The sequence below is a fragment of the Lepidochelys kempii genome, chromosome 26 (genome assembly GCF_965140285.1).
Source record: "Lepidochelys kempii isolate rLepKem1 chromosome 26, rLepKem1.hap1, whole genome shotgun sequence".
NCBI classification, from domain to species: domain Eukaryota; kingdom Metazoa; phylum Chordata; order Testudines; family Cheloniidae; genus Lepidochelys; species Lepidochelys kempii.
Window position 1 is genome coordinate 471,064 of NC_136405.1, and position 22,985 is coordinate 494,048.

At 51.9% G+C, this 22,985-nt stretch overlaps 1 protein-coding gene across 9 annotated transcripts in view; it reads left to right on the forward strand.

Annotated features, from left to right (window-relative positions):
* ANK1 (ankyrin 1) overlaps positions 1-22,985 on the forward strand; it is a 116,131-nt gene that overhangs the window by 37,449 nt on the left and 55,697 nt on the right. Inside the window, exon 1 of one of the 9 annotated variants that reach the window (XM_073325372.2) lies at positions 7,655-7,789. The exons of the other annotated variants lie outside the window; for them this stretch is intronic. Coding sequence (XP_073181473.2) covers positions 7,736-7,789 — 54 coding nt within the window. The 5' untranslated portion in view covers positions 7,655-7,735. Of the gene's footprint in view, positions 1-7,654; positions 7,790-22,985 lie in introns of those variants that run through there. 9 annotated transcript variants of the gene reach the window in all.

Consider the following 22,985-nt stretch of genomic DNA (forward strand, 5'->3'; position numbering starts at 1 on the left):
GGTTGCACCAACACCATAATGGTTCAAAAAAGAACTAGATAAGTTCATGGAGGATAGGTTCATCAATGGCTGTTAGCCAGGATGGGCAGGGATGGTGGCCCTAGCCTATTTGCCAGAAGCTGGGAACAAGCGACAGGAGACGGATCACTTGATGATTACCTGTTCTGTTCATTCCCTCTGGGGCACCTGGCATTGACCACTGTTGGAAGACAGGATACTGGGCTAGATGGACCTTTGGTCTGACCCAATAGGGCAATTCTTATGTAAATACAAAAAGCTGCTGCATATCAGTACCCCTCAGTGCAGCAAAACACATGGCTTCCCCTAAATACCACAACAAGCTGTTAAAGGAAGGCATTTACTCTTCCCCAAGGCAGTGTGTTTAAGAGCTCTTTGCCGCATGGCCTCCCCATTCCCTTAAGTGAAAGAAAAAGAACAGCTGAGGAGGGTGTCTTGAACATTGGCACCAGGCAACAAACAGTAAAGTGAGCCAGATTTCTCCTCTCTAGTTACAGTACACGGACAATAACAGCACAGTCAGAGGAAGGGGCCTTGCATTCTTTCGGGACTATATCTGAGCACAGTTGAAGGTTTTCTTCAAAGTCTCTCAAGAGAAACTCAGGGACAGAACTTTGCAGCTTTAAAAAACTCTTTGTAGCTAAAGAAAAAGTTATCTTTGCAGGTCACCTTTTCCTTCTCACTCCTGTCACAAAAGCCAGGATCTGATTGTTGGAGTCCTGACCAAATCCTAATCTGGTAACTGCTTTCTGCTACCCTATATTCCCCCTGCAGTTGTAACTGGAATACAGTATTCTTCTCACTTCCTACCTAAAACTGTAGTGCAGCATAAAGGTGGCAGAACGGCTGCGGTGTTCAGCCCAGATGTGTCTGCATTTCAGTGGGGGAAGAAATGAATTTGGGGGAAGTTGAATGGCCTCTGTGTGTGTGTAATAAGAAGAGGAGTACTTGTGGCACCTTAGAGACTAACCAATTTATTTGAGTATAAGCTTTTGTGAGCTACAGCTCACTTCATTGGATGCAAGCTCACGAAAGCTTATGCTCAAATAAAATGGTTAGTCTCTAAGGTGCCACAAGTATTCCTTTTCTTTTTGCGAATACAGACTAACACGGCTGCTACTCTGAAACCTGTGTGTGTAATATGGCCATATCCTAGCATCAGATGACCATGGCTGAATTAAGGGAACTGTATGTTTTTCTAGCCCAGGTTTGTATCCTAGTTTGCGAAGTGTCTGGGGGCAGAGGGGACAGTGTAAACCGGAAATGATAGCTGGTACTAATTGTGAGTTTTCTTGAACTTCTGTTCCGGCCACGAGTTTGACCTTCCGTAAAGGGCATCTTGTTGTGTGCATTGTAAATGGCTTTCCTTTGCAAACACTCAGCTCCTCGAGGGTCTGTAAGGAGAACTCCAGGTGCTCAGTCACTAGAGATAGAGGCATTGTATAGAAGCTTAGTGAAGGATTCACACACACACCCATATGGGGCTTAGGGTCTGGAAATAGACAGATGAGGCCTCTTAGGGCATGTCTACACTGCAAGTAAAAACCTGCGGTTGGCTTGGGCCAGCTGACTCAGGCTAAGGGGCTGATTAATTGCTGTGTAGACATTTAGGCTCAGGCTGGAGCCCGGGCTCTAGGGTTCTGTGGGGGGAGGGTCTCAGAGCTCAGGCTGCAGCGAGAGCCCAAACACTGCAATTAAACAGCTCCTTAGTACGAGTCAGCTGGTAAGGGCCAGTTGCATGGGTCTCACTGCAGTGTAGACAGGCCCTCAGTGTTAGTGAATCTCCTGAGGAGAAACACCCTGCCACCAGCACTGGCTTTGTTGGGTGGTTGAATGGGGGTGGAGACTGCTTCCAGGCTCAGACCCCCCAGCTTTATTGGGACACTCATATTGTGAAAGGTTTAAACCCTTCTCAGCCCTGGCTGTCCGGATGGGATTGCTCTCCTGTGCGGACGGTAGCCTTCCCCAGAACCTGCAGCATTGGAGCTTTTAACTTGTCTGTATGGAGAGAGGCTGCTGATGGCAGGTTTCTAAGACTCATTGCCATTCACCCCCTGTGCTTACCCACAGAGCTAGCCACTTGCAGCCGTAGTCCATCTGCAGTGAGGGCAGGAAGGAGATTAGAGATGGAGTTTGTTGCAGCTACCATGCTAGTGGGTGAGGTGAGGTGTAATACAGGGATGAAGGATCAGTGGGAAGTGTTAGGAAGTGTGATTAAAATGGGAATGCAATTAATGTAGCAAGGAGAATGGTTCCACTGGGAGCGGAGCCTGCTTCATCTACAAATAGCAACAAAAACAATTAGGGATTAATTTATTAAATGCGCTGAACCACAGAGCTGACTCTGGTGAGAAGAGAGAGCCAGGAAGATACAAAATGACAGAGCCCATCACCCGTTACCACTAGATGCCTAGTGAATTTCATAGGCTAGCAGGAGTACAGATAATGGCAGGATTTGGCCCTAAGAGTCTGCAAATGTCTCCTCCAATCACTTGCACATAATAGAATTGGCAGGGCTGGTTCCAAGCTGCCCGGGGTTGGTTCTGGGGTACACTCCGAGGAGGACAGGGTGCAATGCTGAACGGGGCTGGTTCTGGGGATGGCTGGGTGGGAGGTTACGTGGCACTGGCTCTGGGCAGAGGTTCAGTTTTTAATGGGGTGAATGAAAGATTCAAATGATGGAATTCGAGTTGCCTCCCGATCCTGGCCAGGCCCCAGTGAGCGCGGAGCCTGGGTGTGAAACACTTGGCTTTCTCAGAGGAGTTTCAGCCTGCCAATGCCCCTGGGTGGGACCCAGTTTGTGCTGCCTCCCCATTTTCGCAGCACAAGGAAGGCTCTTGTGGGCTGGTGGTACTAGCGGCAGTGACCCTCACTTTGCTCTTGGCCACAGCTTGCTCCAGAGACTTCTACAAATCCATCCGGTTGTCACCATTAAGATACCACACAGTCACCGCAGTTATTTCCTGCTCTGGGCACTGTGGGCCTGGAGCGTCCCATTCACTGCTTTGCCCTAGCTGTGGGCCTTTAAGAGAATTCCGAGGGGATGAAGGGCTCTGAGAGGAGGCTGCGTGTTCTCTGCTTCCAGCTGCTCACTGGGCCTGAAGGAGCTGCAGGCCGCAGTGACTCTGCCCAGTACAACCACGGTACTTCATCGTGCAGGAAGTGACTTCCTGAGCGAGCAGGAAAACCCAGGCTCCCATTCTGGTGTCCCAGTCTCCAGCTGGTGCCCTGCTAAGGAATGAGTTCCCTCACCCAGGAAATCATACCCAAGAGATGGCCTGTCCTCTGTGGGCCTCTCTGCAGCAGCGGAAAAGTTGCTCTTCTGACTGTTAGTGGTTCTGGTGGCAGCCATAATGTGCCGGGTACTATACCAACCCCAGATAAAGGCCTGGCCCCAAGCCTGCGGAGCTCACATTCTCAAAGGACACAGCAAAGGAGAAGAGGAGAGGATCCAATGGAGTAGCGGCCAGGCAATGAGCAGGCTCAAAGGGATGGTGTGAGGTGATATGTTCGATGATTTAACTGGGAATTGGTCCTGCTTTGAGCAGGGGGTTGGACTAGATGACCTTCTGGGGTCCCTTCCAACCCTGATATTCTATGATTCTATGATTCTATGTTTGCGTGGCTGGTGGTGTGTTCCTTAGAGGCAGGTGGGTTAGCCCCAGCCATATGCACGTGCCTGTCTCTGGGGCCCTTTCAGCAGTGATTTTAAAGTGACTTGGTTTAAAAATGGTTTAAAAGTGAGCTTTAACTTGTCTGTGTGGAGAGAGGCTGCTGATGGCAGGTTTCTAAGGTCATTGCCGTTCACCCCCTGTGCTTGCCTACAGAGCTAGCCACATGCAGTTGTAGCCCTGGCCTTGTAGAAGGGTGTTTTGCATGGGTCCATGTAGCCATGGCCTTGCAGAAGGGTGGTCTGCATGGGGCTACTCCTGGTGTTTTGGAGTGGCCCGTCCCAGACGCCACCAGCCTTCAGACTCTGATCTACATTCATGACATGCAATTATGCAGAAAAAAATGCAGCATTGAATAAACTTGTGATACTGCTTCCTAGGTTTGGGGCAGCAGCATCTACCACCAGGCAGGAACCATGGACTTTCCGGGATACATTTAACTTCTCTAGCATTTTAAGGCAGGTGGCCAAGTGTGCTAGGGAACAAATTATCCCTATTGGCAGAGTGAGCACAGAGCCCAAACTGCCTCACCCCCCAGAGGTGGTTGGCTCAGACCCGGGGGGAGGCTGTTGGGGGAGGGCGTGAAGCCCACCGTGTTGCTGCCTGCTCAGTATCTGTCCTGGGATAGGTAGTGGTCTTCAGCTCCTAGGCGTTCAAGCAAACATCTTTCAGCAGCCCAACATTAACTTACTAACCAATGCATCACCCTGGGCTGGGAGCGTGGTATGGCCGCAGAGCTCTTCCTGGCACTCTGCATCCCATCGTTTCCTCTGCTCTTCTAGCGCTCATTGCACGCAACCGGTCAGCTTGGAAATTACACGCTGTGCATCGTTAACGTGAGAACATGCTTCAGTCTCTGTTGGGTGGACACTGTGGGGATGGTGTAGCATGGAGCAGCACCTAGTTATGTATTTGGAGGAGTCTGTACCTTACCAAGTTCTATGTGTATACAGAAGAGCCAGTGGCCACTGATAAAACTGGACTTCCCCACAAGCCTGTCCCGAATGCTCAGTCCCCCTTTGCTCTTTATATTCTCTCTTGCTTTTCCTCCCACCAAACAACTCAGAAATGCAGGTGTAGGACCTTTGTGGGGAAATGGGCTGACCCTGAATCCTTGGATAGGACTCTGCATAGATCCACAGTTCAGTAACAGCTGGATGGCTGGCTAGCTAGCTTCTTCTACAGCACCTGTCAGTGCAGGGATCAATGTACTCCAGTCGTTCACAGAAGAAAAGGAATGTGAATGGAATACAGGGGAAGGCGTGGTTCTGAGGGACAGGCCCACTCACTGTTTTGTTTGTGCCCCACTCACACACAGTGGATATTCCTGCACTTGTATCACAGTGGGGGATTGTCACTGAACTGAGGGACTGTATTGATTGATGTGGGACGCAGGATGCTAGACACCATGGAAGGGATTGGGGTCACCAGCCTGCACTGGTGTCGGCAGCCTGTGTGGTGACAGTGACAGTGCTGTGCATCAGAAGGGACTCCGCAGGGCTGTGATTCAGAGCTGCACGTATGTTATGTTATGCAGCAGGCAAGTGGTTTAATTTCAGTTCCTGGTTCTGGCCTCCCAGACCACAATGGGCTCCCTAGAACCACATTCCCTGAAGGTTTGCTCAATGGTTCTCATGCATTTCCCCTGTGTCTCCCTGAGCTATCAGGCCCGCATCTGGCGGAGCATCTTCCACCCAATAACCTCTCTTGGGCAGCAGAACTGGGCAGTGTCTTCTGCTCATTTGACCCTGGGAAGTTAATGAACACAAAGGGCTTTTGTAGCCCTTTCTTGCTCTCTCCTCTGTGTCTACATGAGAGTCTGCAAACTCCTGCAGACTGTGGCAGTGTCTGCAAAGGATTCCTGGCTAATCTCTGGAGAAATTGGAACTGGTCAGTGGAGCAGGATTAGCTGCCAATGAAGAGGGGAATAAAAATCTGAAAGGGGGCCCAAAAGGGGGAGACATTTGGCACCAGGGAAACCATGCAAACAGGTCCTGCCCTTGCTAGCAACTGTTCATCTCCACTGGTGTTACTGATGCAGGGCGGCTGGGGGAAGATGGTCCACAAGTGACAGCATTTCAAGCACTGTGGCGTCTGTCCTGGCTAGACAGGAACACGGAATATGATGTGATGCTGGCAGGCCAGGTGCCAGCTCAAGCCAAGGTCCCCGTGCCTCAGGTGAACAATGACAAATCCATTGATGGAACAAGTCTGGCTCACTTGTGTGTTGGTATTGTTATGATAGATGTTAGGATTATAAGAATGTGTTTAGTGTTTAGACTTTATGGAATGCTGATCTCATAGCATCTGTATCCCATATTGTATGGTAATATCTGAGCATTTGCATTGGGACCCTTGGTAGCTGTGTAAATCACTGGACAGGAGAGAGGGATTAAGGAGTGTGAAATGCTGGTCTCCAACAGAGGGTGTTCTGTCCTGCCCCACAAGGAAGGCCCCTCAACACCAGCCAGACTAGAGAGGGACATTAAAAAGGACAAAAGACCTTGTTGTTTACTCTCCCCCTCCAATGAAAATGGGTCTTGTTTACTCTCCCCCTCCCATCAGCTGAGTTTGCAGCGCAAAGCAGAAGAGGGGAAGGGAATAAAACCCCCTACCATGGAGGAACTGGAGCTCCTGAGCTGACTGCATACCTGTGTCAGGGTGGCACGTACACAAGAATTACACTCTGGATCTAGGAACCTGCCTGCTGCATTGTGGCACCTACTGCTAGAGTGAAGGCTCTGCCAGTGATTCCATCAGAGCCGTGGGGCCTGGCGTGCGCATGCACATGTCCGAAGGGGATTGTTTTTTAAAGGAAACCTTTTCTAATAAGGCCTGAGCTCTGCTGCCACTGCTGTAACTTGGAGCAAGCCCCTGCTGGGGTTAACCCGCATCTCTCCATCATACAAAGCATTTGGCAGGCTCCATTTTTCATGCCTGCATCTGAGCACATCCCAGAGTACTCGCTGCGATGAGCGCTTTCCCAGGGACGGGCTCAGCTGATTTGCAAGCATCCAGGTGGGTGCAGCTGGCTCAGCCATTGCTGTGAGCACCCCAAAGTCATGTTTGTGCTCAATGGCCTGCCCACATGTAGTCACGTCAGGTTCTGAGGCATCTGTTGGCATGGCCCCAAGGCATCCAGATCACCACAGGTCTGCAGTCAGCACATGGGTTCCTGATGAATGGGAGCTAAAAACAGAAATGGAGCACTGTGCTGTCTTGTGTTCACCTAGCGCTTTGCAAACACCAGCTAATTAATCACCAGGCACCTGAGCAGGGTGAATAAAGCCACTGGCACCCTTTAATGGAGAGCAGAATCTGGTCTTCCAGCCTGGAGTGCCAAGTAAATGCTCGCCCATCAGTGTTCATAGTGCACCCATTGTCATGGTATTGGAGCACAGACCGTCTGGAGGGGCTGTTTCCAAGGGGTCTGTTCTCATGAGCTGTGCCGTAACTTCCCGCTTCCTGCTCCAAGTAGCTTAGGGCTAACTTCCCTTCTCCCTGCATGCAGGAATCTCCAGGAGGGAAGGCTGGAGCTGGCATCTGCCCTGTGACTAGGAGAAGGAAGTTTCATTGTGTTGCAGTAACATGTAGGGATCAGGTCCCCTTGTGATGGTGCTACATGCACAAGGTCAGAGGCAGTCCTGTCCCTGAGCAGCTTTCAGACGAGGAATTCTGTCCTTACTGTGTCTCATGTTTCCGAGACCTGCCCTGCACTTTTCCTGTTTGAAAGGCAGGGTTCAGGTGCCTGAGGTCGGAGCCCCATTCACCTGCCTGCAGACGTGTTTAGAAAGCATGTTCCAGACACCCTGCCCTCTCAAACGCTCAGAGAAGAGCCCAGCCGCTGTTTACCATGGGCCCTGGCATGGGGCAGCCCCCGTAATCTCCAGTCCCCAGGCAGGAGCCTCCCCTCAGCATCTGCACGTGTGAGAGGCGATAGGGCAGAGGTCTGCTGCTGCTGATAAAGCCCTGTGCCTGCTGGGATCTTGGGCACTTGTTTTGGAGGTAGAGCTCACTGTGCATCTGTGCAGACCCCAAGCACGGAGATGGGGGCTTCCCTTTCACCAATAGGGATGCCAGGCCTGCTGCACCTATGGAAAGTGAGTACTCGGGCAGCCTCTAAAGGCAGTGGGGGACTCTTGCAACTCAATTCCTAGGGCAAGGATAGCTGGAAGGCTGTTTACCTATCCTGTCTGGCGTGTGTGTCTGTCGGAACTGGTAGCATGGGATCAGGGCCCCGTGGTGCTGGGCACCTGTGTGTGCACATGGTGAGACAGCCCCTGCCCCAGAGAGCTTGCAGACCAAACAGACGAGAGACACAGGATGAATCATTGTACAGATGGGGGACTTGGCCAAGGTCACACAGGGAGTCAGTGGCAGAGCCAGGAACTGAGCTGAGCCCCTTGTTTCCAGGCTGGAGAGTTAGTAGCAAGACCATCCCTGCTCCCCACGCCAGCGTATTCTGAGCTGATATAGCTGAGGGGGGAGGGAGATTGGCTGCCAGTTTTCTTTTTTAACGGTAAACAGCAGCGGCCAAGTTGTCATCTTTCCTGCCCACCTAAAGCACTGGGTCAGGCGCACTGGGTGGGGTTTCCATGCAGGCTCCATTTGCCTTTGCTGATGAACTGGGGGCTGTGCTGCCTTTGGAGCCAAGCTAGCAGCAACTTCCCTTCACTAGGTGCAGGTGTTGCTCTCAGGGTCCTAGCACAGCTCCCCTTGCCAGTGCAAGGGGGGATCTTTTCTAAGAGCTGTGCTGCAGGCAACCTCCCTCGGGGCCTTCTTCCCTTGATGGCTTAGAGCAGTGGTTCTCAACTAGGGGTCCGGGCTCCCGGGGCACTGCAAGCAGGTTACAGGGGGTCTACCAAGCATGGCTGGCATTAGACTCGCTAGGGCCCAGGGCAGAAAGCCAAAGCCCTGCCACACAGGACTGCAGCTCGGGGCTCCGAGCCCCCCACCTGGGGCTGAAGCCGAAGCCTGAGGAACTTAGCTTTGCGATGCCCCCTGTGGCATAGGGCCCTGGGCAACTGCCCAGCTTGCTACCCCTTAACGCCAGCCTTGGCTTTAATACGCAGAAAAAGCGTTGTTGTGGCACAGCTGGGCGGTGGAGTTTTTACGGCATATTGGGAGGAGGCTCAGAAAGGAAAACGTTGAGAACTGCTGGCTTAGAGAGCTCGTCACACGCACAGCAGCCGGGACAGCATGAAGCCCCCGCGTGTTTCAGCCACAGCGCAGCACCTGCCTCTCCCGCAGTTTCAGCACAGTGATCAGCCACAGCTGTACAGATTCTAACAGACGCGTCTCTGCTCAGGCCTTTGCCCACTGCATCCAGGCAGAGCGGGTGCGAATTAGCCCTGCTGAAGCAGGGCTAGAAAAAATGAGGGGGAACAGATTGTAGAAATTAGAAGCTGCTCACAAGCAACATTTAAAAGCCTTCCCCTGGGCACAGAATGAATCTCTTCGGAAGGAACCGGATTTGGGTCTGGAGCACTGTCGGTGGGTGCTGGAACCCAGCCCCTCTCCTCAATGCTGGGAGCCATGTGCAGTGTCTGGGATAGATGAGGCTGGGTGCACCATACGTGCCCTTTGCTGGAGAGGCTGCCCCCATTCTCTGAGCTGCACCAGGCAGGCCCAGAATTTGTCCCTGGTTTTTACCAGCAAGTGGAATCTGTCACATACCTTCTGTGCACTGGGTTTTTCTGGTGTGTTCTCTGCACATCCCCATCTGCGCAGACTCAGCTACATTTATTTGCTGTCATGGTTCAGGAAGAAAGTGCATTAGGAGAGTAAGAGGTAAAAAATCAAGCAGTCACGTTGCTGCTATGTCTCTCTAACCAGCTGTAAGCCCTGGCAGGTTGTAATAAGAGGTGTAATGCATGAACAGCAAGCTCTAGAGGTTTGTCTTAAATCAGAACCTAAAAATAGCATTCCCCACTCAGGAGGCTCAAAGAGCGGGGGCTTCTGCTAGCCTCAAGAGGGAGTGACAGGTGTCACTGGGGTGTGCCTGGTCCATGCTGACAGGAGCTGCAGCCATGTTAACTCTTTCATAGCCTTGGCTCCCCAGTCTGCAGCTCCCTGGCCAGACACCGTGGGATGCTGTTCCATTGACACCTCTGCTGGTGCTGGCTGCCCGGCTGTTGATCAAGGGCGATCGTGAATTTGTGAATAATAGGACAGACTCTTAATCCTGCTTCTCAGAAAACCCATTCGTGTCAAATGGGTGTAGTCTGGGAACAAATTTGCTCAGAGCAGCAGGATTTACGCCCTTATCAAAGGGATTTGATGCCTGCGGTGTGGGCTGTTCCCTGCTTGTGGCACCCTCCCTCTCTGTGTCCCCAAAGATGCTCTGGCTGCAGCTGCCAGCCAAGAGGGACCCACCCACAGGGGGAGCTGAGGAGCATTTCTAATCCTCAGCCACAGCAGCTGTTTAAGATCCTAAATGGCTAACCAGAGCTCTAGCTAACCCGGGCTCTGAGTGCGCCGTACATTGATGAATGGCAGGCTGGAAAGCAGTCGCCAAGAGCTGGGGTGCGTTATTTGCGTTATTGTGCTTGTCTGTGTCGTTATTTGTGGTCGCAAGTGACTACACATATACGACTGAGGTGACAAACTAGAGGTGGTTCCTGAGAATTTGGCCCCAAAATGAAATATTTGAAATATGGTTTCCTCTCTCACATCCCTGCCAGGGTCTGTGTTCCAAGAGAGAGGGCGCACGGTGGAGTGGGAGTCATGGGTCCTGAGCTCTGTTCCTGGCTCTTTGACTGAGCCGCTGTGAGACCTGGAGCAAATCACTTCATCTCTCTATCTTTGATCTTCCCCCTGTAACCCGGGACAGTTGGGAAGGTTTATCCCTGATCCCTATAGGACTTGTGGTCTGCCTTAATCCTTGACCTATGTGCTGGCTGTTAAATGGTTCCTGGAGCCCTAAGGATTAATGGAATCCCTTTGTAGTTGAGAACAATGTGGTCAATGGATGATCTGGGGCTCTGGGTCTTCTCTTGTGTTGGTGAGTACACAGAATCCTTAGGGCTAGCCTGGCTCATGCACTCCAGAGGGTCTCTAGTAGCTAGTTGGGTTTTATTTGGCACAGTCCTCAGCAAGCTGGGTCAGCTAGCAGCCTCCCTCGGTCTCTGTGCCAGTCCCTCCCCCCCGGCTTGCTGCCTCTGGTTCTGAAGCTGTGAGAGAGGAATTAAGCTGATGCCACATGTCTCTCTGATTGTGAAGGGGAGCGTGCTGGGGGCCAGAAAAGTGCTGCTGATGGCAGTGATCCTTTGCTTGCTGTGGAACTTCAGACAGGCCACAGCGGTCATGCCCCAGTCCAGCCAGCCTCACTGCCTTACGCTAGTGTCTGGGCTAGTTCAAAATACCATTTCCCATTAAAATGGTTAAACTGGGAGCATTTAAGGGGAATGAAAAGGCATCCCAGCTGGCATAAACGCCAGGGCTGCAGATGTGGGGCTAGAAAGTTTCAGATACAGAAGGTGCCTAACAAATGGCGGGAAAGGTAACGAAAGCAGCAAAATAAAATGTTTGGAGGTTGAGAAAAGCTTCAGCCCCCCTTTCACCCTAAATGATTTTCCATAGTTGGGGAAGTGCAATATGAATACATTGTACAGCAGTAAAAAAGGAGGACCTGTGGCACCTTAGAGACTAACCAATTTATTTGAGCATAAGCTTTCATGAGCTGCAGCTCACTTCATCGGATGCATTCAGTGGAAAATACAGTGAGGAGATTTATAACACCCATTTTTTCATGTTCTGTATGTATATAAATCTCCTCACTGTAATTTCCACTGAATGCATCGGATGCAGTGAGCTGTAGCTCATGAAAGCTTATGCTCAAATAAATTGGTTAGTCTCTAAGGTGCCGCAAGTACTCCTTTTCTTTTTGCGAATACAGACTAACACTGCTGCTACTCTGAAACCTGTCATTGTACAGCAGTGTTAATGCCATTTCTTCCTGGGCCCGTTAGCATGGGTGCTGCATGCCAGGTCGTGATCACAATGCTGGGTTTGGACCAAAGAGGTTGGTGTCAGGCCCCTGTACTAGGGAACCTGATGAGGGAGCGAAGCAGCCTCTCAGCGCTGTTTACAGGGGGAGGGAGTGGACACTCGGGAGGCCAAAGTAAAGCAAAGGGACCCACTGCGGGCTTAGAAACATGGGAAGAAAATAGCATCCTGAGGGCGGTGCAGCTACAACATCTGGGAAGCTCTGTCCGGACGGCAGACATGCCACTCGGAAAGGCAGTGCATTGGACAGCAGTGGAATGCCAGTGGGGGAGAAGCTTTTGGGGTGATATGGCAGCCACGTAAGACAATGCTCTTTGTTTGGCGCTGCCTGTGCAGAGGCACTGAGAGCCAGGAGGTGGCGGTGGGGGTTTGTCTGTGCTGGGTAGTTTCATTGCCTTAGAACAGGCCGTAAAAGCTGCCAAAGCGCGTAGTGTAGACAAGGGCTGACCTGTTTCACACTCTGTCAGCTGGCTGTGTGTAGCCCTGGGGGACCATAGAGGGCAAGCCAGGACCTGACAGCCCATATCTCCCAGGAGTGCTAGACAGCATGTGTTCTAAGGTGATGCAGCTTCTCAACATAAGCAGCCCGGTGGGAAAGGACTCAGTTGTTGATCTGGGCACCTTGATTTCAGCAAGGCAGGGAGGGCCCATGCAGAAGAGCATGATGAGGTCAGAGAGCAGGTGGGATGGATTTATGGAGAAGATTAGAAATGCTACTTGTGTCTAATTTGGCTAAATGACCACAGGAACTATGGCTACGTTAGCCTTCACCTCCCCCCAAACCCAAGGAGGGAGCAATAGGCCAATGCTGCCAGCATGTTCACCACGCTGTAGATCTGCTTTGAGCAGAGTTACACAGCACAGCCCCCCACTAGCAGAGGCGCTGTGCTGTGAGACGCAGTGCTGGAGATCTGGAGGGCAGAGGCTGATAGACCCAGCCGAAGGGATCTGCGATAACTGGCCAGGTGGTGAAGGCGGTGAACACAGGGAGAGGATTGATTTAGGGGGAAGCTAGGAGCACTGGATGGAAATGAAGAAAGGGCTGAACCTCAGAAACCATTTCCCTCTGTAGCCATCTATTTGATGGCAGAGTCATACCCCAGGGAAGCGGTGGAAGCCCCGGCTACTGGGACCACTTAATCCCAGTGTTAATTAGTATTCCAGTGAGTGGCAGGTGTCAGCTTCTTGGAGCAGGGGCCTTCTCTGTCTGTTTTCTGTACAACACAGCTGCATGCCAGTGGCAAACCATACTGCAAGGGATGAAGCCCATGCTAATGTGCTGGAGGGAAGTGTCTTGCACTGGTCTCCAGGGAGTGGACAGGAGTCCTTCCTACCCCTGCTCCGTTTCTCACTCCAAGTCTCCGAACCTTTGGCTTTGTTTCACGTCATTAGGAAAGGAGGACTTGTGGCACCTTAGAGACTAACCAATTTATTAGAGCATAAGCTTTCGTGAGCTACAGCTCACTTCTTCAGATCTACAGAGCTGTAGCTCACGAAAGCTCATGCTCAAATAAATTGGTTAGTCTCTAAGGTGCCACAAGTACTCCTTTTCTTTTTGTCCTGACCTGGTTCCTCCAGGTTGACTCATGCCTGTGATGGGAGCAGCTTTACATCCTGTCTTGTGTCTGATTTAGCTGAGATAAAGCACGGCACATGCTGCTCCTGAGCCTCAGACATGTGGATTTGCAAGCAGATGTCAGCAGGACGCTGAGCAGGGGCCGCTAAGTACCTTGCTGATAGGAGCACATGGCTTTCCAAAGGAAGTGGAGGAGACAGGAGGTTGCATCCGATGAAGTGAGCTGTAGCTCACGAAAGCTTATGCTCAAATAAATTGGTTAGTCTCTAAGGTGCCACAAGTACTCCTTTTCTTGAAGCTGTAATGTTATCACAAGTGGTAAAGCTCAAGAGACAGACGTGCATTAGTGGATTAACTGGGTTGAATTGCTTTCAAGTTCTCCGCCTGAGAGCAGCCCAGGGAAACTTCACTCAGCAAAGCCCTATGATAGAGACGGCTCTGCTGCGTGTGCTTCCTTGCCAGCAAGGACTGCAGAGTCCTAGGATGTGTCTACACTGCTGCCTGGCCATGACTGCCCTGACTCGCAGACCCCGCAAGGGGGGAGCGTCTCCGAGCCCAGGCCCAGCCCAAATGCCTACACTGCTATTTTTAGCCCTGCAGCCTCAGCCTGAGTCAGCTGAGCTGGTCTCTGAGACTTGGTGCCGCAGGGTTTTTATAGCTGTGTAGACATACCCCGAGAGTTCAAGGCCAGAAGGGACACCCGGTCATCTAGGCTGAACTCCTGTATTTCACCAACACCCGCTCACTAACCCACCAACTTGTGAGACCGAAGTGTCACAGCCCACAGGAGACTAGACTGCTGTGTACCACAGGCAGCGAACAGGGAGGACCAAGGTGCCCCAGTGCTTGAGCCTTCCCCCTAAGTGGCAGGGAAATGATTAAATGAGGTACATCTACTTACACAGTAGAATCCTGGCAAGTGACCCACACCAACATGCTGCAGAGGAAAGGGAAACCCCCACAAGGTCACTGCCAGTCTGGCCTGGGGGAAAATTCCTTTGCAGCCCCACACATGGGGTCAGTGAGACCCTGAGAGTGTGAACTAGAACCAGCCAACCAAACACCAGATACAGAGAATACTGGGTGCCACGGTAGTCCACAGAGCCCTGGCCCACCCTGCCCAATGTCCCAGCTCTAGCTGTCACCATTGCTGATGCTCCAGAGGAAGGAGGCCAGCCCCCTCTCAGGGGACCCTTTCCTGACCCAGGCTGAAGCCCTGATCCTTGAGCTGTTAGGAACATAAGACAAACTGGAAGTGAGCCCCAGGGCTGCTGAGCCCTGCTGTCACGGAGTCCCTGGGCGATGCTCTGGAACTGCTCCCCATGAAGCCAGTCAGGACTCTGGGGTAGTCGCCTTTCTGTGAGCAGCCTGTCTGCAGGACACACAGCTCACACAGCTTCCACCTTCCTGGGTCTGACCTCGGAGCATTCAGCATCCTCTGCCCCTCCGTGCGCTTCCCCCCAGCGAGTCCACTCAGGTGGGGCTCCTGGGGAAGCCAGAGGGTCCTGCACCCCAACTCCGCAGTCAGACGTGACTCTCAGCCAGCCAGTAAAACAGAAGGTTTATTAGACGACAGGAACATGGTCTAACACAGAGCTTGCAGGTGCAGAGAACGGGACCCCTCAGCTGGGTCCATTTTGGGGGGCAGTGAGCCAGACAACCACGTCTGCACTTCACTCCATGTCCCAGCCAGCCCCAAACTGAAACTCCCTCCAGCCCCTCCTCCTCTGGGCTTTGTTCCTTTCCTGGGCCAGGAGGTCACCTGATTCCTTTGTTCTCCAACCCTTCAGCTCTCACCTTGCAGGAGGGGAAGGGCCCAGGCCATCAGTTGCCAGGAAACAGGGTGTCGGCCATTCTCTGTGTCCAGACTCCTGCACACACCGGCCCTCTAGGGCTCTGCAATGATCATACACCCTTATCCCACCACCTAGATACTTAAGAACTGCCTAGGGGAAACTGAGGCACCCCCATACTATTCAGAGGAAACATTAAGAAGAGACCCACTTCGTCACACCTGCCCCTTCCATCACACACAGACTTGTCAGACAATCATACTCATATGTTCGTCCAGCTGTCTCTTAAAACTAGTTGTTTGGCCCCACCACTCCTATTAGGAGGCTGTTCCAGAACCTCACCCTCTGATGGGGAGAAACCTCCTTCCAATTTCCAGTCTGAATTTCTGCCTGGCCAGTTTTTACCCATTTGTTCTTGTGCCAACATTGTCCTTGAGGACTCCTGGGAGAGTGGAGCCCACTTCATGTCTGCAGCCACTGCCTCTCGGGGGATTGGGATTAGCACACAGGCACCTGCACAACTCACCCTTTCCTGAGCCCCCATGTGAGTGTGGAGGCATCTGCCCATTCTGCTAGGTTGCAGGATAGTCTGGGGCTGTCACAGTGGGTTCCCGGATCCCGAGGCGGACAAGGCTGGGTGCAGTTTTGTGGGTCACTCGTCTGCTGGCAGGGGGGTGGAGGCCGAGAAATGGTGTCTGGGGAATATTTAACATCAGAAGAGATGTTTAAGTTGCAGTGGGTCCATTGCCACTGTCACTGTGGCTGGCTGGGGTCTCCGAAGATGCATCACAGAGATGCCGGGGGAAGGAGGAGGGGCTTAGCTAGATGGGTGAAAACTGTTATAATAATTGTACTGATTGAGATGGAATAAATGGGTTTATGGGATTAGTATAATTTAGTCACCATTCAACATCAAACAGTATTAAATGGTTTTAACACCTCTAGCCCATTTATTCCTTCTCAATTCCCAGAACAGAACCCTTGGTGCTGCCGCTGCTGGACTCGCTGGCAGCTCTGTTTGTGTTGGGGGGGATGCCAGTGGCAGGAGCTCTCTGCGTAGGCTCCAGCTGTGCTGCACGTCACTGGCTGTGAGGGGAAAAGCATAAAGGCCCGTTCAGAGTCGGAGCTCAAAGCGATGGCAAATCGCCTGGCTCTCAGCTCACAGTTGCCAACTCTGTCCACGTATCTATTCAGGGGACACCATCATAGGACCTAATCACATCAGCCGCACCATCAGGGCTTGTTCACCTGCACATCTACCAATGTGATCTATGCCATCATGGGCCAGCAATGCCCTTCTGCCATGTACATTGGCCAACCTGGACAGTCTCTACGTAAAAGACTAAATGGACACAAATCAGACGTCAAGAATGATAACATTCAAAAACCAGTCGGAGATCACTTCAACCTGCCTAGTCACTCGATTACAGACCTAAAAGTCGCATTATTACAACAAAAAAACTTCAAAACCAGACTCCAATGAGAGACTGCTGAATTGGAATTAATTTGCAAACTGGACACCATTAAATTAGGCTTGAATAAAGACTGGGAGTGGATGGGTCATTACACAAAGGAAAACTATTTCCCCTTGCTTATTCCCCCCCCCCACTGTTACTCTCACCTTCTTTCAGAGTAACAGCCATGTTAGTCTGTATTCGCAAAAAGAAAAGGAGTACTTGTGGCACCTTAGAGACGAACCAATTTATTTGAGCATAAGCTTTTGTGAGCTACAGCTCACTTCATCGGATGCATTCAGTGGAAAATACAGTGGGGAGATTTATATACACAGAGAACATGAAACAATGGGTGTTATCATACACACTGTAAGGACAGTGATCACTTAAGATGAGCTAATACCAGCAGGAGAGCAGGCTCATCTTAAATGATCACTCTTCTTACAGTGTGTATGATAACACCCATTGTTTCATGTTCTCTGTGTATATAAATCTCCCCACTGTATTTTCCACTGAATGCATCCGATGAAGTGAGCTGTAGCTCACAAAAGCTTATGCTCAAATAAATTGGTTAGTCTCTAAGGTGCCACAAGTACTCCTTTTCTTCTCACCTTCTTGTCAACTGTTGGAAATGGGCCATCCTGATTATCACTACAAAAGGTTTTTTCTTCTGATGATAATAGCTCACCTTAATTGATCACTCTCATTATAGTGTGTATGGCAACATCCATATTTTCATGTTCTCTGTGTGTATATATATATATATCTTCCTACTGTATTTTCCACTGCATGCATCTGATGAAGTGGGTTTTAGCCTATGAAGTGGGTTTTAGCCTACAAAAGCTTATGCTCAAAAAAATTTGTTAGTCTCTAAAGGTGCCACAAGTCCTCCTCGTTCTTTCTTCTCACAGAGCCGGGCTTGGCTAGCTGCTTGCTATGCTCTGGCCATTCCACTGCAGGTGGTGGAGGGGCCTGGGGAGCTCTGCAGCATCAAAGCACTGGGGTCACACAAGAAAACCCATGGGGATGCGCCAGCAAAACGGATCTGGGTGCAGAATTGCTTCCTAGAGAGTGGCCCTGGGAGCCATCTGGCAGATGCCAGCGCTTTCCCCAGCCCTGGGAAGCAGCACTGGGGTTTGCTTTTGGTGGATTCCTCAGGCACCTTTCTCTGGGGCTGCCAGCCTGGGAAGAGTGAGTGCGGTGCGTAGATGTGCTGGACGGCCGGGGGATCCCTGGCTCAGTTCACAGGCCTTGGGATCTCTTCTCTGCCATGTCCCTAGCCAGGTCATCTCCCTGGATCCTCTATGTGCACCTCTCCCCTCCCGCACAGGGAAGGTCCTCAGCAAATTGGAAGCTATAACAAGTATTCCGCTGCTGCTGTCCACCGATAAATATGACAGATGTGCACCATGCCATTGTTATTCAGCGTTTCCAGTGCAGTCCGGCAGACGGGGGGAGGAGGGAGCTTTGTGCTTGGTGCTGTACAAACATCCAGAAGTGACAGTCCCTGCCCCAAGTCGTGTACAGTCCAGCAGACAAGGAGAGTGGGGTCACAAGTGTCGTACACGTGCCTATCCTTTAGTGTGTCAGGAGCAGTGATCGCTACGCGCTACCTGCCTAGCTCAGTGGCTGAGGCAACGTTGCTGAAGCAGCCTCCAGTGTTCCTAGCAGCTGGGGCTGAACTCACGTTGCTGGGTGTTTGCCTGGAAAACATTATCTGCTCAGAGCTCCAAAGGCAGCAGCGAGCTCCCTGGGCTGATATAAGTGTGTCTGTGTTTCATGGAACAAGGTGGAGTTACTAATAACCTCCCTTCCTTTATCAGCCTTGTGCAGAGCTGCCTGGGCGGGACTGAAGAGGAGGAGATGAGAGTAGGACTCCGTCACTGTCCAGTGTCCTGAGCAGTGAGCTGGGACATCCATCCTCTGATCACGGGCCTGGAAACCCAGCCTGAGCCCAGGCTTAGGGACTTGCACAGTCACTCACGTATGATTTGTTAACTACAGGAAGTTTCTAGCCTTTCTGTTTGCAGAGAGCTTCAGTAGTGCCCAAGAGCAGCAGTTACTGCAGGGGACTAGGTGCCAGGGCTGAGGTTGCCCCATTGGCTCTTCCAGCTGCTCACTGCGGGCTTTGGGCAGATACTTGGGCCTGTGTTTCAAAAGTGGCTCCCAATTTGGGTGAATCCCACAGAGGCTGGTTCAGTGAATGCAAAGTGAGTCTGAACCGAGAGCGTAATGTGTGTGTTGCATTGGGCTGGACTGCTTGGAAGAGCCCAGCGCTCGGGACTGGAAGGGAAAGCCAAGTGCAGGGGAGGGACAAGGGTGAGAGTAAATCGTCAGCAGAAAGCAGGTAGAATAAGAGTAGTGTCAAGTGCTCCTCTCTGGCCGTTCATCCTGGGCGTTGCGAAGCCCTTGGCAAAGTCTGGGTCTGATCCTTCTCCCATCAAGTCTCTCTTGTCGTTGCGTTCAGTGGGCAATGCCATGCCCAGCATCTCATGGGATCAGGGCCTGTATACGCATGATCCCCTGGAACACAGTGCGTCTGGGGAGGATTCGGTACCTGTTTCAGAGTGCAAGTGCTGCAGGACAGGGAGTCAGGAAGAATATCTCCTCCTACTGGACTACACTGTCCCGGAAAACTGCCCGGGAGACGGAAAGGGACAGAGCCTCCGTCCAAACAGTTTGAAGACAGAAAAATACAAATGGCTTCTCTGTGTATGGAGACAGTGAGTGGGTGTGTGTGTGCGGCCGTGCAAGCACTTGTGTAAGTGGCAAGCGAACATCCTAAGATGTGTCTGTGTGTGCAGGGCTGGTGGCAGACACACCCTTCTGAGCTCCTCTCGACCTGCCTGCCCTTATTTTAAGAATGATGCAGAAGGTCCTTTTGTTGGAAATTAGCCCTGTTGTGTCATCCCCTTGGTACTTTTTCAATGGCTTAGTTCATCTGCTCTGGCCTCTGACATGGTGACTCACCGACGTAGCAGAGAGTCGCCATGAAAAGACACCCAGAAGTGACAGACAGACGCACTGTGGCACCAAGAAGACAGTAGAGTCACAGATCTGTTTCCTGTGCCACTCACATCCAAGCTGAGCTGTCCTCTCTTCTCAGGCTGTCCGCGTTGTCTGGCTGCTGCTGTCTGACATCCTAGGATGCGATATGCATCCCTGAGACATGCATGAGGGTTGTGGGGAGAAAAGCCACAGTTTGCCTGGCTCCCCCAGGCCTCAGCCTGGTCTGCAGGGCCCTGTCCCCCAGCAGTTGGGGGCCACAAGCACACCGTAGCCTCCCTCCCTGGTGGCATGTGTTGCCCATTGAACGCTAGGCTCCTTGGCATGTCTTCTGAGCTCATCCTCTCTGCTGTTCTCAGGAGGGCACCTGCAGCTCCGACCCATGCCCTGGCCTGGGCAGCAGTCAGCTGCTTTCTGGAGGAGGCTCAGTAGTAAATATCCCAACTGACAGAATAATGGAGAGAAAATGAACCAATTCCATTAGTGTCTGGCGAGCCCTGCAGGGCCCATGCTGGAGCGAGGAGGGAGCCTGTATTTTTAGCCAGAATGCAGTGTAACTCACTGGCTTGCACAAAGCTGGGGAGTAGCTAGCAAAGGAGGGGGAGAGGGGAGACCAGGTTCGGGTTTCAGTTCAAGTGCTGGACTATGGCAGTTCGACAGGGCAGGTCCGGTCTAGATGCGGCTGTGAGTATTCAACATGCCTCTCCTTTGTGCACCAGGCGAGCTCTGCTTTGCTTTTCTGTTTGCTTTCTAGCTGCATTCCTGGCCACCTCCCTGTTCTGCTCTGTGCTGGGGCTTTGGCAGCCATGGGCTGTTGGAGCCCGTGGAGTTATCTCATTTTAATCTTTGCAGCGCTATGTGTGAGTTATGGACAGGGAAGCTGTACTGTGCTCTGCTCTTCCAAGGGGATTTCTCTGCAAGGTCTCTGGGCAGTGGCTGAAATGCCCACACCAAGCTGAGGTGCTGCCCTTCCGTGGCTCCTGACTGAGCAAAGGAGGCTTCTAGCAGGATTCAGAGCTGGAAAATCCCTCTGCATTGAGGCTGCAACATAAAATGCTCAGCTCTGCCCTGTTGTGAATCGTGGGCTCTCCAGCTCAGCACCCTGAGCTCAGCGTGCAAACTGTGCACTGCTGAGCATGGCACAGGGACATCTCTGGCTGCAGGTCCTGTCTATCACAGTAGATAAACCTGATTGAGCAGAAGGCATCTCAGTGCCACGCGATGCCTTCCTCGTTACTCTGCACCATAAACAACGGGTCGGTCCCTGGAGTTGGGTCTTCCTCGGAAGGCTGGAGGGAGCCAGCAGGCAGGGGGGTTCACACAGACTGTACACGCTCGCCTGGCATGAGGAGGCTGCTCTGCTGTGATCAGAAACCGCAGCACGGCCTCCAGCACCTCTTCCCTGTAATGCAAAGTATGCTAACACCAGGAGCCTTGTTAGCCAGTGCTGGGTCCAGTGGCTCCCGCAAGAAATGTGGCTGAGGATCTTGCTGCACATCCTTTTGGGGCTGAATGGTAGCAAGGACTGGGTGAGCCTGGTGGGCTGGATGCTACTGGGGGCAGCCAGTGCTGCTTTGACGGGACCTCCGCCCAAGTAGTAATCAGACTCTTGTTTCTCTGGTGCATGGGATTGGATCAATAGCCGGGGCTTGGCTGCATTTCCCTGGAGCGGGAGCAGAGAGGTCAGTCAGTACTGGGTTATCGGACCAAGAGGCTGCAGTTGGAGTGGAGAGAGAGCTGGGTGATGTCCTCACTCTACTGAGCGAACCCACAACTACTGCAGAGAGAGAAGAGGAGAGCCTCAGGCCCAGACACTGCTTCAGCCTGCAGCCATGGTACCACTGGCTTGTGTAGCAGCACCCAACACTGTGCATTGTGCGTTCCAGAAGGAACCGTCCCTGCCCTGAGGGCCTTGCAGTCTCAGGGTAGCACCCAACGGAGCTCATGGGCCGGGCTGAGTTGGGCCAGGCCCCTGAAGGAAGCAGCACTGGTGATTATATGCCACCTCTTGCTGGGTCAGAACAGAGCAGTGCCCCGTCTGGCATGAGGGGTGTTATGCTGCAGAAGCAGCTGCCTTTCCACTGAGTGGGCCTGCCCACTTGCCAGACATATTCCAGGGCACCTTGTGAAAGATGACTCTAGGGGTCAGATTGCTAAGAGCTCAGACTCAGTGTGCCATGCTTACCTGAATATCTGGCCCTAGGTGTGTTAACTCTGGTGTCCTGGGCAAATCCCAGCCTGGGTCATCACCTACTGCCACTCAGTGTTTGCCCCATAGTTTCAGCTGGATTCACTGTTCTTTACTTCCTATCCCAAGTTGTTGCATAGTGTTACTTAAACAGGGGCTGCATCACCCCAGAGGTGGCTGCATTTCAGTGGTGGCTGGATTCCTAGTTCCTGTTTGTGAAATGTTGTGTGATCCTTCAGGGTGCAAGGCGCCCAGTAAATGTGTGTTACCGTCATTACTTCCATTGATTTAGTACAGGTTTCAGAGTAGCAGCCGTGTTAGTCCGTATCCGCAAAAAGAACAGGAGTACTTGTGGCACCTTAGAGACTAACAAATGTATTAGAGCATAAGCTTTCATGGGCTACAGCTCACTTCATCGGATGCATAGCGCTGCGACACTGTGATCCCTTCTAGACCCATTTGAAGGTTTTTCTTCAGATAGCAGAGTTGGTTTTATTATAATTGTAGTTTAACCCACACCAGTTGTTGTAGTTTCTGAGCCAAGAGACCCGGCTCTTTCCAAGTCACTTCTCACATCCTTTGAGCATCTCCGCCCCGTCTCGCTTTGCTCTGCTGCTAACAAGTCATGATTTGCTTTGAAAATGTTACCGAACCGTGGCTGGGGCCTGCCAACTCTGGCAATAGGTGCTCGTCCGTAGAGAAAGGATGGCCGTGAGCCTACAGCTCTGGACTGGAACACTGGAGATCTGGGTTTCTGGCTCTGCCATAGATTGCCTGTGTGATTCTGGGCAAATCTCTCTAGGCCTGGTCCCCGTATGCGACAGAAGGGTGGTTATCTTTCCACCCGGCCTATCACGGTTCCTCCCCCACTCTGAACTCTAGGGTACAGATGTGGGGACCTGCATGAAAAAACCTCCTAAGCTTATCTTTACCAGCTTAGGTCAAAACTTCCCCAAGGTACAAAATATTACTCCCGTTATCCTTGGACTGGCCGCTACCACCACCAAACTAATACTGGTTACTGGGGAAGAGCTGTTTGGACGCGTCCTTCCCCCCAAAATACTTCCCAAAACCTTGCACCCCACTTCCTGGACAAGGTTTGGTAAAAAGCCTCACCAATTTGCTTAGGTGACTACAGACCCAGACCCTTGGATCTTAAGAACAATGAACAATCCTCCCAACACTTGCACCCCCCCTTTCCTGGGAAATGTTGGATAAAAAGCCTCACCAATTTGCATAGGTGACCACAGACCCAAACCCTTGGATCTGAGA